This window comes from Vulpes lagopus, chromosome 7, assembly GCF_018345385.1.
Source record: "Vulpes lagopus strain Blue_001 chromosome 7, ASM1834538v1, whole genome shotgun sequence".
In the NCBI taxonomy this organism is placed as follows: Eukaryota; Metazoa; Chordata; class Mammalia; order Carnivora; family Canidae; genus Vulpes; species Vulpes lagopus.
In genome coordinates, this window is record NC_054830.1 from 130752580 (window position 1) to 130772519 (window position 19940).

Genomic DNA, 19940 nt, shown 5'->3' on the forward strand with positions numbered 1-19940 from the left:
AGATGAATAGTACAAAATATGAGATGTAGTCAATAATATTGTAACAATGTTGGATGGTGACAGATGGTGACTGCACTTAACTGTGGAGAACTTTGAGTAATGTATAGAGTTGTTGAATCAATGTGTTGTGCACTCAAAACTAAGATAAAGTTTTATGTTGATTATTCTTCAATCAAAAACCCGTGTATAGGGGGATAAACTCCAGGCTGGAGGAGGGAGTTGCTATTTGCAGGGATCACAAGAATTTACTAGGCTGATGGTAACTCCCATTTCTTTTTTCTCTTTTCTTAAAATGATAGTTTTATTGAGCCATAGTTCACATAGATTTTATTTCTTGATCTACTTGTCAGTAAAATAGATGTTTGTTTGAAAATACGTTAGTAAAAATAATTTTAATGGGAGGAGTTTGGTGACGACTGGGTGGCTCAGCAGTTGAGTTTCTGCCTTCAGGTCAGGGTGTGATCCCGGAGTGCTGGGATCAAGTCCCACATCAGGATCCCTGCATGGAGCCTGCTTTTCCCTCTGCCTCTCTCTGTGTCTCTCACGAATAAATAAATAAAATCTTAAAGAAAATGGGAGGAGTTTTGTGTGTGCTTATCTAGAACAATTACCAAATAGCAAATGAAGAGCCCACGGTGCAGAACACTGTGTAGAAAATGCTGCCATTTTGTAAAAGGTGAAAATAGTTGTGCATCTTTGCTCATAGGTTCATTAAATAGACCTGCTAAGATGACATGATCCCTCTGGTACAGACACTTGAATGGTCATTGCATGTGAAGGGAATTATTATTGTATATGTATATAGCCCTTGAATTATAAACTATATAGAGGATTTCTATTCAACAAATAATAAAAGAAAAATTAAAGCCAAAATATCACTACAAATGATATAGGTCTACTCCTTATTCAGTTTCCACCCTGACTGGGTATACTTTTATTTCCTGCCCTGACCACCCAGAGTTAGCAAGGACTCCACAGGTTTCAGGGCTCAGTCCTTGAGAAGACTACCCTCACTTCAGTCACCAGCTGCACTTGGGGGAATTCCCAGGTCATCTGGACCCCAACTGTCTATGAATTAGAAGGGTCTTATAACCCCCTCAGGCTTGCTAATTGATTAGAATGATTCACATGAGTTGGGAGAATTTTATACTTACACATACAGTTTTATTTAAAAAGAAGACACAAAGGCTGACATATGGGAGGGAATACACAGCTTCCATGCCTCTCTTCATTGAGCCAGTATGTGCACCCTCCCAGAACATCAATGCAAACATCAACCAAGAATCCTGCTGACCCTTGGCGTTCAGAGTTTTAATGGGAGTTCCATTACATAGACATCATTAGCCACTTGATTGAACTCATTCCCCACTCTCCTTTGCCTTCCCAGAGGTCCAACTGGCCCAAAGTCCCACCGTCTGTTCACATGGTTGGTCTTTCTGGTGGCCAGCCACTAACCTGAAGCTACCTAGGATCCTGCCAGCAATCACTTCATTGTTATGTGGATAGATGTCTCTCTGTGATTTGTCCTGCATAACCAACCGGGACTTGCAAGCAAACTAAGAAATGTTGTTTGTGAAACTCATGCTATGTAAATAATCATGGGAACCTTGTTATTTAAAATAGATTATTTGTCCTCCAGGACAGAACTGACCATTCTGTTCTGGACACCAAGAGCTACAAATCTGGTCTTACATGCCCTCCTACTGCAGGCTGGCCAGGCCACGTGGAATGAAATCCAGGAGAGGAGATAAGCACACATACTCCAGGCTCCTTGAAAATATAGAAACATAGTCATCAGAGAGGGAGAAAAAAGCATTAGAGACTATTAACTATAGGAAACAAACTGAAGGTTGCTGGAGGGAAGGTAGGTAGGGGAATGGATTAATTGGGTGATGGGCATTAAGGAGGGCACATGATAGGATGAGCACTGGGTGTTATACACAACTGATAAATTATTGAACACTAAATCTGAAACTAATGATGTATTCCATGTTGGTTAATTCAATTTAAATAATAAAAAAGAAAGAAAATATAGGAACAAAATGACATGGAAATGCAGCTCCCTATAAACTGCACCTAGGCAAACAAATGTTTAATTTCAAACACTGTCATTTGCCCTATAAATATGGCCCTTATGGGGACAGTCAGTTGGAAGGCTCACCTGAGGGAGCACATTCTGCCAAGCCCCTCAATCAGAACTCTAACATGGCTGTTTCCCTGGGGCTTCCCCAGATGTATCCAATTTGATGTAACTTTGCCGCATTCCTATTTATTGCCTACTATTACCTCAATCTATGTGTAGATTCCTTTCCTCTTCTGTTTCTATTAGGTTTCTATAATAAAAGTAAAGTTTTCTTTTTTCTTTTTCAAAACCAAAATATAGTTGCTGTGAATCTTTTGTTCAAGAATAAGCATAACAAAGTAAACTTGGGAAATTCCCATATTTTCTGAAGCTCTGTGCCAGGAACCAGGGGAAAGACGAGATACACTCTTTATTCGACTTCACTCTCCATAGAATTTGGGCTGTTCAAGGTTAACAGGGGGGCCATGAGTGTCGTTTTTCCAAAACTCAGGTCTGTGTTCTCTGATTCTGGATTCAATTTCTGTCTGAAGCCTGGGGCCTGGTTGGAGTGTCCTTTTGGGGTCACTGAGAAGCCTCCTGCTGGGGTCCCTGTGTCCAACTCTTACTCATGATGCCCAAAGCATACAAAATAAATAGCCATGGTGTCTTTCAGTTTCACTTTCTGGCAATGGCTGTGTTTCTCAGAAAATAAGCCTACTGAACTTTTATTTCACTTTCTGTTCCTGGAAATGCAGGGCTCTACAATGTGCTGGCTGCCTCTTTACTATTGGCCAAATTCCTGTGGGGGTGGAGGAAAGGCCAGACATTATTTAAATCCTGCCAGCTCCTCACACACGATTTAGACATTTCAAGTCACAGTTGGCTTTTTAATCTGCAGAGGGACTATCGCACCACACAGGACCTGTTCCAGTGCGAGGCCAGTCTGTGCAGAGGAGTGTTTCTGCCCTGGGCTGCAGGGAGCACTTCATCCAGGCTCTGCATTTCCTGCCCTGCCAGGGGACACATTCAGAGCTCAACTCCTTTTTTTCAGGAGCTGGTAAGCAATAAACCACTTTGGATTGAGTATGGGTCTAAAAATAGAATTACAGATCTGTACGTCTAACGTTGGGAGAGCCTGGATGCTCCATTTTGGATGCTGTGGACTTAAAATCTGAGGCACAGAATGTCTGAGGAAATATTTTTAAAGGAAGAGAAGGTGGATGGTTTCAGCCAAGTAGAGCACTTAACTATTTGGGACATCTTCAGAGGGCAGTTAACAAATTTTATTCCTGTGAGCTGCAGAAGGATCATGTGAATGTCAGGGGTGTCAGTGCATAGGGGCTTTCCCTAAGAGCTTCTGCCATCCGACATCCCCCATCTCACACCAAAATACTTTTCCCTGGGGAGACAATGCATATTATCTGTTAAAAAATAAAATTCAAATCAATAAATTTTAAACAATGATTGGCTTTATTAAATGATTCACAAATTAGTCAGCATCTTATCTACCAAATACAAAGGATTCTACTGAGCTGTAAGAGAGGAAATATTTATAAAGGAAGAGAAGACAGGAAAAAGAAAAATTATTAGCAAAGAATCCATTGTTTTAGTCAGAATTGCTCTCCTAAGTTTAAGGGCAATGGTCTATTAGCAAATTCCCTAGTGTTAACCTGGAAATACCTATGTTCACTGGTTAACATATGCATTGCTGGGGGAGTGAAACTATAGTTAGGTCAAGTATTAGATTTTGGTTTATTAAGTCAAGGCCTTAAGTGGCTCCTATGGCCCTGTCACCCTGTGACCCTATGCTACTTCATTTTCACAGTTCCCCTATTTTGATCTGACTCTGCTTAACTTAGAGATGTGATCAAAATGTAAGGCATTGGTGCCACTTTCAGCTACTGTTTAGTGTTGCAGCTTTTATTGCTCCTTTGTGTGATATTCACATGTCATGATGTTTTTGCTTAATCTCTATAACATTCACAGATGATAACTTCAGGTTCACAATTTTGGTATCTGCTATCCTCTGCCTAATTTTTCTGGTGTTTCAATCTCAGGAAGATTACTTGTTTTGAAGTCTGATATTAGTGAACATGCATTAAAAAATTTTAAGAGCATACAGTATACCAGGCAAATTATTATTATTTTTATAAACAGGATAATTTTCAATGGTTGGAGTGCACATTGAAGCCATGGTACCCAAGACCCAAGCACTCAAAATCAAATAAGTCAAAGAAAGACCCCATTGAAGAAGTCATCTTTTTAAGCCAAGTGGCTTATCTTATGTAGTTGTGTTTCAACTTCCCCAGACGTATTAATCTGGATGCACCTGGAGGTGTTGGTCACAGTATAGACAACTCTTGCTAGGCTAAAAGATAATCAGGGGATATTTTATTGTCAAGAGAGTCTTTGGCCAGAGAGTCTAAGGATCTTTGTGGGGCAGCTCCTGCCTTAACAATGCATTCTGCAGTATCTTTAGGAATTAAGGGAAGTTTCTGGATCAAATTATTGTGTATATTTACTGTTAACTAGAGAAGCCTGGCTCCACCAAAGGAAACAAATCCTATGTCATGAATATCTCCTGATTGGCCTTTTTTAACTCAATGATATAAATCCAGGGGAGTCAACCAATGAGATGTCTTTATTTGCTTGAAAAAAAAAATTATGAACATAATTAAATTTTCTTTTAGCTTAAAGTAAAAGGTTGTTTTAAATTCTGGAGTTTACTCCCCCTTCTGAGCTGGGACATATAGCTAAGGGTATTATTTTTCTAGGACTCTGCCAGAGTAAAGGAGAGAAAAAGATGGAGAAAGAGTTTCACTTTTGTTAGTCTGAAGACTTGATCTATTGTCTTGGATGAAAGCAGTCAACCTCAATCAATGTCAGCTACTTATCTTCCTATTCAATTGATTTAGAGATTTCTAGTATCTGTACAACAGGTGTAAGATAAAGCCTTCCTTAGCAGTGAAATATGTACTCAAGATTCAACACCTTCTAGTATTCTAGGAATGTCAGTGGTTGGGAGCACTTGGTACAATTCCTTTCAATGGAGTTCAAAATGACAATTCCAGAATACCCAGTCACCATGCTCTAGACTATGGCCAACAGGACCCTTTGAATTGGGATCTGGGGAGACATCTTTAAGCTGCTGATAATAGGCTTAATGGTAAAACATGAGAGACTTTGCCATAGTTGGTCATACTAGCATGATACAAGGGATCAGCAGAAAGTTGTATACCAATAGACATTGGTTTGCCAGTGATTATGTTGTGTGAGGTGAGTTTACATATCTGAAGGGGGTACTGCAAACAGCAAGTCCAAAGGCAACACTTTAGGGCAAGGAAGTATAATTTAAAGTTTTTAAGTATAAGGATCCAGTTACTTCTTTTAATCTTGCCTGATAGATTGAGGGTGATAAGGCCAGTGATGATTCTCAGAAGTTTGCAAGGTTGTTAAAGCTGGCATGATTTGTCCAATGAAATGACTGCCTCAATCACTGAAGATTGTAGAAGCTAAATTGCAAGTGGGAAACACATTTTCTAACAGATTCTGTGTCACTGTGAGGTCATCAGCCTTCCAGCAGGAGAAATCTTCAACATATGTGAAAAACATACAGACAACATCAAGAATATATAAAAACAATCTTCAAGTGCTCAAGGTCCAGAGAGAATAGGTGTGAGGCCTCTGATGGCAAAGCATTTTTTTCTGATTCAGAAGCAGAGGGTTGCCATGTTACTTTAGCATCAGAATGGCAAACATCTCACAATGAAGAGACATTTTTGCAGCAGCAGAATGGATTTTGTCCACATGTGCCACAATCTTTATAAATTCTTTTGCTAGCTGCCTTTGCATGAAAGTCACCTGGGGCATTTCCTGATACTCTGGGGTAGTCCTTTTTTGTGGCCTCAGTTTTGATGATAGCAATTTCAGAAGGTAAAAGAATAATTACAAGTGGTAACATTAGACTAGGACATATTAAATTTCCAGTAATTTCACATGTGTTTTGTTTTCTAGGAGTATAACCTAAATAGTAAAGGAACTTTTACAATATTTTTTTAATATTTTATTTATTTATTCACAAGAAACACAGAGAAAGAGGCAGAGACACAGGCAGAGGGAGAAACAAGCTCCATGAAGGGAGTCCAACGTGGGATTCAACCCCAAGGACTCCAGGATCACGCCCTGGGCTGAAGGCAGGCACTAAATCCCTGAGCCACCAAGGGATCCCCGAAACTTTTACAATCTATTACCAAAACTAGATCAAATTTAAAAACAAAGACTTTGTCCTCTCAACAGATAGAAAACCAAATTCTAATTTTGCACCAGCTTACTTTTGTATTATAACATATTCTTTCCACAAATTGAACTCCAATAAAAAGAAATAAAAAAAGAACATATTCTTTCCAATGTGAGTCATTCCTGATTGTAAAAAAAAATCCTTTCCTAAGATTTCTTTTTTACAGTCTTTCTACAACTTGTTCTTCCTCTTTTTTTCTTTCCAAAAGCACATGTTCTATTCTTCTTCATTCAGGGATGTTTCCTTTTTGAATTTTTAGTTGCTTTAACCACAAACATTAACTAGAGTTCTTAACCCTTAGAAACTTTAATTTCTAGGGAAAGTAAGTAGTAAGCACTGGTTAATTGTGTGTTATACCAGTATTCTTTAGATTGCAAATTCATAAATACATTTCATCATTTCTGGTAACATGAGCTTTTTTATACTACAATCTTCTGATACACATGGCAAAAAAGTTATCAGTAGACCTACATTTATCTCTAATTTCCCTGTAATAGAGAACCCAAAATTAGAGAAACGAATGTTTAGTAATTAATGTTTTGTTATTTTATTTCACCTGGAAATGACCTAGATATTTAATGAATTTAACTTAAACTGTTACCTAATCTAACTCAGTGATTATCTTTTTGATAATCAAAAAGATTTGGGGAAAGGGGGGAAAAGGGAGAGAGAAACGAACCATAGAGACTCTTGGCTATAGAGAACAAACTGAGGGTTGAAAGAGGGAAATGAGTGGGGGGTGGGCTAAATGGGTGATGGATATGAAGAAGAGAACTTCAATTTTTTTATGTAGGCTTAATGCCCAGAATGGGGCCCAGTATGGGGCTTGAACTCATGACACTGTTGATCAAGACTTCAGATGGGGATCCCTGGGTGGCGCAGTGGTTTAGCGCCTGCCTTTGGCCCAGGGCTGATCCTGGAGACCCGGGATCGAATCCCACGTCGGGCTCCCGGTGCATGGAGCCTGCTTCTCCCTCTGCCTATGTCTCTGCCTCTCTCTCTCACTGTGTGCCTATCATAAATAAAAAAAAATAAAGTTGTTTTAAAGACCTGAGATGATATTAGGAGTCAGATGCTTAACCTACTGTGCCATCCTAGAGCTCCAAGGAGGGCACTTCTTATCATGATTAATGAGTGTTATATGTAAGAGATGAATCATCAGTTTCTACTCCTGTTTTTTAATTTGTCTCTCTCCTTTTTTTTCTTTTTTCCATTTGCTCATTTGTTTTACTTCTTATATTCCACATATGAATAAAATCATATGTTGTTATTGTTTTTTACTGATTGGCTTATATGACTTAGCATTATACTGTCTTGCCCCATCATGTCTTTGCAAAAGGGAATATCTCATTATGTTCATGGTTGAATAATATTCCATTGAGTAGATAGATATAGATATAAATGATATAGATTTAGATAGATATAGATACAGATATAGATACAGATATAGAATCTTTTTAATCCATCTCTAGATGGACACTTGGGCAGCTTCCATAATTTGGCTTTTGTAAGTAATGCTGCAATAAACACAGGGGTGCATGTATTCCTTTGAAATAGTATTTTTTTTATTTGTTGAGTAAATAGCCACTAGTGTAATAGTTGGATGGTAATACAGTTCTATTTTTAATTTTTTGGGAATCTTCCATACTGTTTTCTACAGTGGCTACACCAGTTTGCATTCCCACCAACAGTATACCAGGAGTCTTTTTCCTATACATCCTCCCCAACACTTTTTTCCTTGTGTTTTTAATTTTAGCCATTCTGAAATATCCATGAGGTGATATCTCATTGTGGTTTTAATTTACATTTCCTGATGATAAGTGATGATGAGGATTTTTTTATGTGTCTGTTGGTCATCTGGATGTTTTTAGAGAAATGACTGTTCATGTCTTCTGCCTATATTTTAGTTGGATTTTTTTGGGGGGGAGGGGTTCTGTTTTTTAAGATTTGTTTATTTATTTTGAGGGAAGGAGGGGCAGACAGAGAGAATCTTTTAAGCAGACTCCCCACTCAGCACAGAGCCTGACATGGGGCTCGATTTTACAACCCATGAAATCATGACCTGAGCAGAAACCAAGAGTTGGATATTTAACTGACTGAGTCACTCAGGTACCCTTGTTTTTAGTTTTAAGCTATATCGGTTACTTATGTATTTTGGATATGAGCTCTTTCTTACATATATCATTTGTATCTGATCTCATTCAGTAGTTTGTCTTTTAATTTTGTCGATAGTTTACTGTGCATAAGCTTTTCATTTTGATGTGCTTCCAAAAGTTTATTTTTGCTTTTGTTTCCCTTGCTTCAGGAGACCTATCTAGAAAAATGTTGTTATGACCAATGTCAGAGATATTACTGCCTGGATTCTCTTCTAGGATTTTTATGGTTTCAGGTTTCACATTTAGGTCTTTCATCCATTTTGAGTATATTTTTTGTGTATGGTGTAAGACAGTGGTCCAGTTTCATTTCTTGGCATGAAGTTGTCCAGTTTTCCCAACACCATTTGTTGAAGAGACTGTCTCTTGCCCATTGTATATTCTTTTCTTCTTTGTTGACTATTACTTGACCATATAATTGTGAGTTTATTTCTGGGTTTTTTTATACTGTTCCATTCATCTCTGTGTCTATTTTTATGCCAATACCATACATTTTTGATTACTACAGGTTTGTAATATAGCTTCAAGTCTGGGATTGTGATACCTCCAGTTGTTTTCCTTTCTCAAGAATGCTTTGGCAATTTTGTCTTTTGTGTTTCCATACAAATTTTATATTATTCATTCCCTTTCTGTGAAAAATGCTTTTCGCATGTTTATAAAGCTTGTATTGAATCTGTAGATTTCTTTGGGTAGTAGAGACATTTTAAACAATATTTGTTCTTCTAACCCATCAATATGCAGTGTCTTTCCATTTCTTTCCATTGCCTTGAATTTCTTTTATCAGTATTTTATGGTTTTCAGAGTACAGCTCTTTCACCTCTTTAGTTAAGTTTATCCCTAGATATTTTATTGTTTTTGCTGCAATTAATGTTTGTTTTCCTAATTTCCCTTTATGCTACTCATTAAAAGTGTAGTGTAATGCAACAGATTTCTGTACATTGGTTTTGTATTCTATAACTTTATTGAATTCATTTATCAGTTCTAAGATAACTGATCTTTTTGGTGGAATCTTTTGGGCTCTCAGTATATATTATCAGTTCATCTGTAAATAGTGTAATTTATACTTCTTTCTTACCAATTTGGATGCCTTTGATTTCTTTATGTTGTCTAATTGCTGTGGCTAGGACTTCCAGCACTATGTTGAATTAAAGTGATGAGAGTGAACATCCTTGTCTTGTTCCTGACCTTAGGGAAAATGCTCTCATTTTTTTTCTTCAAAGAGTATGTTCACCGAGGGCTTTTCATATATGGCTTTTTTTTGGGGGGGGGGGTGTTCCCTCTAGATCTCTTTTGTTGAGGTTTTTAAATCATAAATGGATATCATACTTTGTCAAATACTTTTTATGCATTTATTAAAATGATCACATGATTTTCATCTTTTCTTTATTGATGTGATATGTCACATTGATTGTTTTGTGACTATTGAACCAACTTTGCATCCTGGGAGTAAATCCCACTTGATCATTCTCCTAATCTATTTTTTAAAAACATTTTGTAACAGAGATAACATCAGCATATTTACCTGACTTCAGCTAAACACACGTAGAATAAAAATGTTACTTTTAATGCTTATAATTCTAAACATGTGTTTATTTTATTTAAAGGTTTTATTTATTTATTTGAGAGAGAGAAAGACATAGATGAGTGAGGGGCAGGGTCAGAGGGAGAGGGATAAAGCAGACTCCCCATTGAGCAGGGAGCTTGATATGGGGCTTGATCGCATGATCTGAGCTGAAGGAAGATGCTTAAACTACTGAGCCATGCAGATGCCCAACACATGTTTATTTTAATTAAATCAACAGCCTTAAATTAGTTTTAATACTGAATATTTTTCCAAATCACATGAACTTGAAAAATGTTGAGGTTAATTTCCTTCTTTCTGAGAGCTTTAAAATGCTCAATCGTTAGAAGTTCTTGCTTTCAACGCAACTAATTAGAGATCTTTTACAACAAAATTTTCCAGAGGTAGAAATATCACACACACAAAAAAAAATATATCACATATTTACAACATATATATGGACACACACACTAACACAGAAAGACCTTATGGTTACCAATATTTGTGGAGAAAGTTTTTAATCTTGAAATTAAACATAAGGACTCTGTGCCAGAGTTTAGGCACAACATGCATCATTTGGCAGTTTGTGTCATAAAGCACAGCTTTCTCTTTTTCCTTGCCTATGTTCCACTGATTGTATGTTTATATTTCAAAGACATGATAAGATGTATAGCTTTAGGGGGCAGAGAAAGAATGCAGCCTCCTTTATGAAAGATTTAGGTTTCTTAAGACCAATAATTCATAAACTCTTTGAGATGAACAGGGAAAGTTTTGGGGCTGGAAAAGGAATAGGTGAACTTTGACTTGCCTCTGGAGTTGACTTTTATGTTTTCTGTAAAGGCAGGTCAGACAAAGGATAACTTAGAATGAGTATTCATATAAAGGAGGATAGTGGAAAGCTGTAAAAATTACATCAGTTTTATAGTCTTTTGTATTGGGTACTTTTGTTGTACATTTATATTTCTCTCTCTTTTTTTTACCAGCTTTTTGCAATGACACATCCAATGGAGCTATTTTGGAATTTTGAAGCCTTTGCTTTTAAGTGTACTTCTTTTTAAAAATTTTTATTTTTTAATTTAAATTCAATTAATTAACATATACTGTATTATTGATTTCAGAGGTAGAGGTCAGTGATTCATCAGTCTTATATAATACTCAGTGCTCATTACATTACATGCCCTCCTTAATGCCCATCACCCAGTTACCCCATCCCCTCACCTACCTCCCCTCCAGCAACCCTCAATTGGTTTCCTATGATTAAGAGTCTCTTATGGTTTTCTCCCTCTCTGATTTCATTTTGTTTTATTTTTTCCTCACTTCCTCTATGATCCTATTTTGTTTATTAAACTCCACATATGAGATAATATAATTGTCTCTCTCTATTTGACTTATTTTACTTAGCATAATAGCCTCTAGCTCCATCAACATCATTGCAAATGGCAAGATTTCATTTTTTTGATGACTGAGTAGTATTCCATTGTATATATGTACCACATCTTCTTTATCTATTCATCTGTCAATGGACATCTGGGCTCTTTCCACAGTTTGACTATTGTGGACATTGCTGCTATAAACACTGGGGAGTAGGTGCCCCTTCAGATCACTACATTTGTATCTTTGAGGTAAATGCCCAGTAATCCAATTGCTGAGTCATAGGGTAGCTCTATTTTCAACTCTTTGCAGAATCTGAATACTGTTAAAGATAATTAAATAGCTAATTGGAATGTTCCTCATAATGGCCATTGTAATTCTAGGTTGTAATTCTCCTGAGTGCTGAAACAGTTTGGTAGGACCCTAGCCATAATTGGTATTTACACATATATCTCTGTCCAATCATGTCTAGTTACAAATAGGGGAGAATTCACGCATTTTTGTCTGACCTTATTTTGTGGCTCCCAACCTGAAAGTTATTAAGCCAGGTTATTTGGGAAACAAAATAGACTTGTAGCTTTTTACAGCTTTGAGAATCATATTTTATTTAAGCTTTTATTTAAATTCCAGTTAGTTAAAATACAGTATAATTTTAGTTTCAAGGGATGCCTGGGTGGCTCAGCGGTTTGGCGTCTGCCTTTGGCCCAGGGCATGATCCTGGAGACCCTGGATCGAGTCCCACGTCGGGCTCCCTGCATGGAGCCTGCTTCTCCCTCTGCCTCTCTCTCTCTCTCTCTCTCATGAATAAATAAATAAAATCTTAAAAAAAAATTAGTTTCAAGTATAGAATTTAGTGATTCAACACTTACATACAATGCCTGGTGTTCATCACAAGTGTCTCCCTTAATACCCATCACCTATTTAATTCATCCTCCTACCCACTTCCCCTCTGGTAATCATTAGTTTGTTCTCTATAGTTAAGGGTCTGTTTCTTAGTTTGCCTCTCATTTTTGATCCCTATGGTCATTTGTTTTATTTCTTAAAAAACACATATAAGTGAAATCCTATGGTAATTGTCTTTTTTGGATTGACTTATATTGTTTAGCATAATACTCTCTAGCTCCATCCATGCCATTGCAAATGGCAAGATTTCATTCTCTTCATGGCTAAGTAATATACTATTGTGTGTGTATGTGTATGTGTGTGTGTATCTCAATATCAATCACATATTCTTGGGCTCTTCCCATAACTTGGCTATTGTATATAAGGTTGCTATGAACATCAAGGTGCAGTATTTTTGTATACTTTGAGTAATTACCTATTAGTGCAATTGCTGGATCATAGGATAGTTCTATTTTTACCTTTTTGAGTACCCTTCATACTGGTTTCCAGAATGGCTGCCCCAGTCTGTATTCTCACCAAGAGGGTAAGAGGCATATTTTAGATATAAAATAAGCAATGTGCTAGGGGGTAGAGCACTTTACTCTGGATTTTAAGGATCTCATTTACTTATTTGTCTATTAATGTATCCATTTATTTATTTACTATTTTTCGTTTTCACCTTTACCTCATGTACATATTAACAGAAACCCACAGTAATGAGGTAATGGAACTGTGGACAGCAGCAGTTGCAAAAGAACTAGGGACTGGGGCAAAGATTGAACCAGCAGATCTTGAAGAATGGGGATGGCACCTGATTCCACACACATGGAGAACTGTCGCTGCCACCAACAGTTACCACCTTGGAATCTGAGTTCTGAATCAAGAGCTAGGTTTAGAAGTTACTTTGGACTGTTCAATAGAGTGCCCCCTACACATCACCACCAGTGTCCATCATGGACAAAACCAGCAGGTTTGATTAATGAAGACTGCAGACAGGAAATGGGGAAGAGCCTAAGACAGCAAAGAGCAGTAAATATAGACTGTGGACTGGGAACTGGGGAAAGAATTCCAATGTGGACTTGTGGATTGAGCCAAGGGCTAAGGACTGGTGCTCTGTCACAGCCTCTGTGTCAGTGACAGAGTGATCCATTAACCCTGGGTTGGAAAGACAATTCAATTAGGAACTCTAATACAAAAAAATAGCAGAACTCAAAGCAAGATTGACTTAAAATGGCCTTGGAAATGTTGAGAAAGATAGTGAACTCCATAGGATTCATAGGGCGCTATGTTTGTATTTTTTTGTCCACAAAAAGAGACAGAAGTTAGCATAGAACCTAGACATTGCCATGAAATCTATTAAAAAATAAAAGTCAACCAAGTGAATTCTTAAAGACCTAATTGACTTTATTAAATAATTTTTGAATTGTATAGTATCCCATCTAAGAAATGGGATAAAAAGGAGCTCCAGTGAGCTGTAGAAATGGAAAGGTTTTTAAGTGAAAAGAGAAAGCAAAAAAAACAATTAATAACAAAGAACCCATTGTTTTAGGCAAGGTTGAACTCCTAAGGAGAGAGAAGGGGAACTCGTAGTACAGTTTTAGTGCTGATCAGGAATATGACATGTTGACTGCTGAGAGATTACATAGCTGGGGGTTGAAACTGCTCTTAGATATTAAGTTTTGGTTTATTGACTTGGGGCTTTAACTTAAGTGGCTCCATTATAGCCATGTGGTTTTCTTTGTAACAAATCTTGCCAAAGAAATATAAATCCCATGTGTCTCACACTGACTTTATTTTGAGTCCTAGTTTCACCTCTGCCAACCAAATTCTGTGCCCTCCCTTTGTTTCCTGAGATAGAGCTGTGCCCTTGGATGAGGGCCCTCACCTTGAATCCTAGCTCTGACCTTTGCCAGTGGTAGAACCTCATTATCTGTTTCTCAGTCTCATCATTTATTTTATTCTTAATTCATGGTGGAAATGATTATAGAAGATGAGAATGTATGGAGAGATGCACATCTATGGTTTATTCACATGGATTTCTCACATTCCCTCCCTTTTCTACCCAATTGAAGAGGACACACTGCTAGAGATTAGAATACAAGCTCCCAAGGATAGCATTAAAAGTACTCTGCCACTGCTTCCCCTGCATTGCTGTTTCATTAGAAAATAAAACAGAACTTCACAGGCAACATCAGGTGAGGTATGGAACCTTAAAACTAGGGTATGGCTTTCTGTGTTAGAAATTTACTCAGCACACAGAATTTTGTTCTCCACATCTGCTTGCCATCTAACTTTGTCATTTGGTTCCCTCTTTGTTTGTTCCCTTCTTTAGGACCTATCTCTGGGACACCTGGGTGGCTCAGCGGTTGAGCATCTGCCTTTGGCTCAGGACATGATCCTGGAGTTCCAGGATCGAGTCCCACATCAGGCTCCCTGCATGGAGCCTACTTCTCCCACTGCCTGTGTCTCTGCCTCTCTCTGTGTGTCTCTCATAAATAAATAAAACCTTAAAAAAAAAGGGACCTGACTCAGTCAGAGATTTCCCCAGCCTCTTGTGTATTTTCCCACATCCTCCAAGAATGCACAGGCATGAGCCTACAACTGATAGGGATGAGATCTCCCCTTGTTGGCTCCTCCTTGACACCAGGCTGTATATGCCACTTGCACACTCAGGCTTGCGCATTCTGCTTTGTGTGCTGTCTGCTCCCCAAAGTGGTGGTAGGGTGGTTTGCTCTCCAAACAGCATGATGTTGTCCCTGCACATGCCAGATGCTCAGGATTTCCACTCTTCTGTATGGCAAAATTATTCCTTCTGGGTAGTCAGAAGTGCTGGCACCATGATTCTTAGTTGCTTAATAGTTGCCCTTTGTACATCTGATAAGCTAGATTCCCACACTTCTCTTTTCTAAGGAGAATGTTTGCTTGTCCCATTGATATGTGGGCCAGTCCAGACCTTGTACACTTGTTCTGAATATTTCCTTCCAAAATATTTTTTGCCATCCTCTCCTGAACTGCAGTCTGTGGATACCAGGAAGCCCCTGGAGGATGTGTCTTATCCCTCACTTTTAGTCTAAGGACACTTCTCCAGTCTGCATGCTGTCCAGACATCAGCGCTGACTTGAGGTAACTTGTCTCCTGGTCTGAAAACTCTGCACCCAATCTCTGCAGGGGATAGTGTACAAATATTTCATGTTACATTTAGTTATATGACTTTTTCTGGTGCCCCATCTCAACAAGTCTCCAGTGATCAGATTGGTTCAGGATTCCAGAACCAGCTCAGTCTGACTGACAGCAGAAAAGGTGACAGAGGGACCTCCTTTATCATAGCTGATTTCTTACATCCCTTTCAGGACCTGCTTCAGTCTTTACTAATACCATCTTTTACATCAATGACACTTATACATCAGCAAATCCTCCAGTGGATTATCTCCCTACCTGATTTCTGCTCTCTATTATACACATGAAACAGGTGATGGGTGGGGTCTCAGGACAGGTGGGGTGGCTCATAGTAAGTCCCACATGGATAGTCCAACACAGGTTTTTAGAACATGGGAATCGATGACACCTACTGTTTCTACTCCAGGAAAAAATTTAAAAGGCCTTTCAACACCTTGTTTCATGAGCCAGTACATTTTCTAGATAAAAGAAAGCACATTTGCAATTATTATAATTTTCTATCACCTAATGAAGATATAAGGCATCTTTTCTGAGAAAGAAAGAAGCCACTCATCCTTATTTAACTGCCTCATAAAGGAACCAAGATTTATGATACGATGATGTTAGAGGTTATCAGAAGTGCATATTCTGGAGGTTCTTAAATTACAGGCAGGAAGGGGTATGATGCTATCTTCTTAGATTTGCAAACATGAAGACATTATTTTCATAACGTTACAAATAAAAGAAAAACTAAGGCAAGATTAATAAAGAGTAATGTGGGAAGGAAAGTTTGAATAGAAGATTCAGGCTTTGAAATTAGTCTAGAAAAATGAAAAGGATCTTAAAGAAAAAGGACTTTCCAAGATTGGGGAAGAGCCTGAGCAAGGGCAAACCTTGCATCCATATCAGAAGTCCACACAATGCCTGGACAGAAAGAGAAGGGCTCCTGGATACAATGTTGTGGCCAGGACTGATATTATATCTGTCCCTAATGGCACAGTCAAAGCCATTAATTGTAGTACTAACTCTTTTTCCTTCCTTCCTTCTTCTCTCCTCCCCATAGTGCCTCCTACTGCTCCAGCCATGGGTCAGTCCTCTTCCACACCGTCTCATAAAACAGGTGGTGATTTGGCCTCCAGTTTTGGCAAGTTTTTTAAGGACTTTAAACTGGAAAGCAAAATCCTTTCTCAAGAGACCATCACTTCGATTGAAAAACACTTGAAGGAGGGGAACCTTCAGAAAGCAGTGTCTGATATTAATAAGGCACTGAAAGACATTGACAATGCCCCTCTGAGCATTGCTGTGACTGGGGAGTCTGGGGCAGGGAAGTCCAGTTTCATCAATGCCCTGCGGGGAGTAGGGCATGATGAAGAAGGGGCTGCCCCCACTGGGCCAGTGGAGACAACTTTTGACAGAACCGAATACAAACACAGGAAGTTTCCCAATGTGACATTATGGGACCTGCCAGGTGTAGGGACCACTACATTTCACCCACAAGAGTATTTGGAGAAAATGAAATTTTGTGAGTATGATTTCTTTATAATCATCTCTTCCACACGCTTCACAATCAATGATGCACAACTGGCTACAGCAATTAGAAAAATGAAGAAAAATTTCTACTTTGTCCGATCTAAAGTGGACAGTGATTTATATAATCTAAAAAGAATTAAACGCAGTGATTTCAATAAGGATGAAATCCTGCTAAAGATCCGCAATGACTGTATAACTCAGTTGCAGAATGTCAAAGTGTGTGACCCTCAGGTCTTCTTAGTCTCCAGCCTTGATTTGTCTAGCTATGATTTCCAAAGCCTAGAGACCACCCTTCTGAAGGAGCTCCCAGCCCACAAGCGCCACATCTTCATGCAATATCTACCGAATATTACTGAGTCTGCCATTGACCGGAAGAGGGATTCCCTGAAACAAAAGGTCTGGCTGGAGGCTGTAAAGGCTGGAGCAACGGCCACTATCCCTTTCATGGGCTTGATCAGTGATAACGAGGTGGAGAAGCTGGAGGAGACTTTATACCTCTACAGGTCTTACTTTGGGTTGGATGATGCATCCCTGGAAACCATAGCCAAGGACTTGAATGTGTCAGTGGAGAAACTCAAGGCAAACCTTAAGTGTCCCCATTTGCTATCAGTTGAGAAGGAGGATGAGTCGTTAGGGGAAAAACTACTGAGATATGTGGAAAAAATCTGTTCTGTTAGTGGAGGACTAATTGCCACTGGTGTTTACTTTAGGAAGATTTTCTACTTGCAAAATTATTTTCTTGAGGCTGTGGTGAGTGATGCAAAAGTTCTCCTTAACAAAGAAGAGATTTTTAAAGAACCTGTAGGGTCTGGGCAAACTTATCTGCTTCAGGATGTTGGGGTTGAAAATAGGAAAAGTGATGCAACCAGCTCCTGAATTATTCTCAGTGCTGGCACTGGTGCCTGGAAAGTTGATTTAGGGCTTCCCTGAAGCAATCCTGACCCACTGCCTTCAAGATGTATCACAAATATTTCTGTAATTCACTCTTGAACAAACCATGATCTAAATGACTGTTTTTTTGACAGTGAAAGTAATCAACTCTAATGAATCCTTTCACATGATCCTTCCTGGGAAAATGAAGGACAGGAATCTGGAGTTTTCTGACCAGTGGAGGGAATAACACTTTGTGTAATGGTTACTACACACCCATATTGACATAGAAGTAAAAAATGGCTGTTCATACAGTAGATACTCAAAACAGATTTTTAAATAAATGCATACATACATAGTCTGGTTTGCATTCCTGTCATTCTGTTATGAATGCATAAATTCTGATCATTAATAGATCATCAAGTAATGTTGAATTACCTCCTTGACCTTTCCGGGATTATCATCTACCAAAAAACATAAAAGATAGCTGAACACATGTCGCGGGAAATGAAAAAGAAACATTAGCTAAGGAAAAATTTTATTTGAAGTACACTGTGAGAAGGACAAGTGTATAAGATGGGAATATAATCCAAGGTTTGCACCTCCAGGTCTAGACACTCCTTGGTTGCAAGCAGCATATTTTGTGCCTGAACTTGAGAGGTTAGGGAATGAGAGATAAGAGGATTTTGATAAATCTAAGTGGAAATTTAAAAGGCTGGGAGGAAGAACAAAAATGCCAGAAAAAATTTTAAAAGATACATCCTTAAAATTATTAATTGCAGCACTTTTGAAATGGTAAAACTCAAAATTAAATATTCTTCAATAGGATGTTACAACCACAAAATAGATGACTTGACAACTATACAAAGGAGTGAGTAATATCCTACATATTGCTATGCTCTCAGCTCCAGGAGAGCTGTTTGTTGTTCAATCCAAAAAATAAGATGGAGAATTATGTATGTGCATAGTATGTTACTAATATAAAAAATGAATATATATTTGCATATATTCTTCAATTAAACATGAGACAACTTCTGTAATAAAATTCTATTATCTATAGTGGAAGGAATGGTACCACACAGAGAGGCAGTGTAATGGCTGAATTTTAATCAATGCAATTTATTTTACATTGGAACATGCAAATGTTTTACAAAGCTACATAAGTGTGTAATTAAGCAAAAAGACCCAACATTTATAGAAATACAAAACAAATCAAAACAAATGAATCTAAGCTTTGTTGATATGACAAAACCAGAAGTTATTTCAAGACTTTATTTACTTTTAATTTTTAATTCCAATATGATTAGCATGTAGTGCTATATTAGTTTCAGATGTACAATATAATGTTTTAACACTTCTAACCATTACTTGATGCTCATAATGATAAGTGTATTCTTTGATCCCCATCACTCATCTCCTCACCCACCTTACCCCTGATAACCATCAATTTGTTCTCTATAGTTCAGAGTTTATTCTTTTTTCCCTATGATCTGTTTTTGTTCCTTAAATTCCACTTAGGAGTGAAATCCTGTGGTGTTTCTCTTTCTGTGACTGACTTACGTCACTAAGTATTGTACTCTCTACCCCCATCCATGTCATTGCAAATGGTAAGGTTTTATTCTTTTTGTGGCTGAATAATATTCCATTTCGTCTGTCTACCACATATTCTTTATCCAATCATCTCTGGATGGATACCTGACTTGCTTCCATATCTTGGCTACTGTAAATAATGATGCAATAAATGTTAGTGTGCATTTTTCATTTTTAATCAGTGTTTTCATTTTCTTTGGGTAAATACCCATTAGTGGAGTTATAGGACTATATAGTAATTCTACGTATAATTTTTTGGGGGAACAACCATACTGTTTCTCACAGTGACTACAACAGTTTGCATTCCTACCAACAGTGTGCAAGGGTTCCTTTTCTCTAAATCCTCACCATACTTTTGCTTTTTGTGTTTTTTATTTTAGCTGTTCTGAAAGGTATGAGGTGACAACTCATTGTGGTTTTGATTTACATTTCTTGACAGTTCATGCTATTGAGCATCTTTTCACGTGT

General features: G+C 38.0%; 1 protein-coding gene across 1 annotated transcript in view; it reads left to right on the forward strand.

The window, feature by feature from the left end:
* The window catches only part of LOC121496231 (T-cell-specific guanine nucleotide triphosphate-binding protein 2-like), a 91354-nt gene extending 71834 nt beyond the window's left edge, over nucleotides 1-19520 (forward strand). Inside the window, exons 3-4 of the mRNA XM_041764607.1 lie at nucleotides 2961-3119; nucleotides 16546-19520. Of these exons, the coding sequence (XP_041620541.1) occupies nucleotides 16566-17888 (1323 nt within the window). The 5' untranslated portion in view covers nucleotides 2961-3119; nucleotides 16546-16565 and the 3' untranslated portion in view covers nucleotides 17889-19520. The remainder of the gene's footprint in view (nucleotides 1-2960; nucleotides 3120-16545) is intronic.
* Nucleotides 19521-19940: the final 420 nt, after the last annotated feature.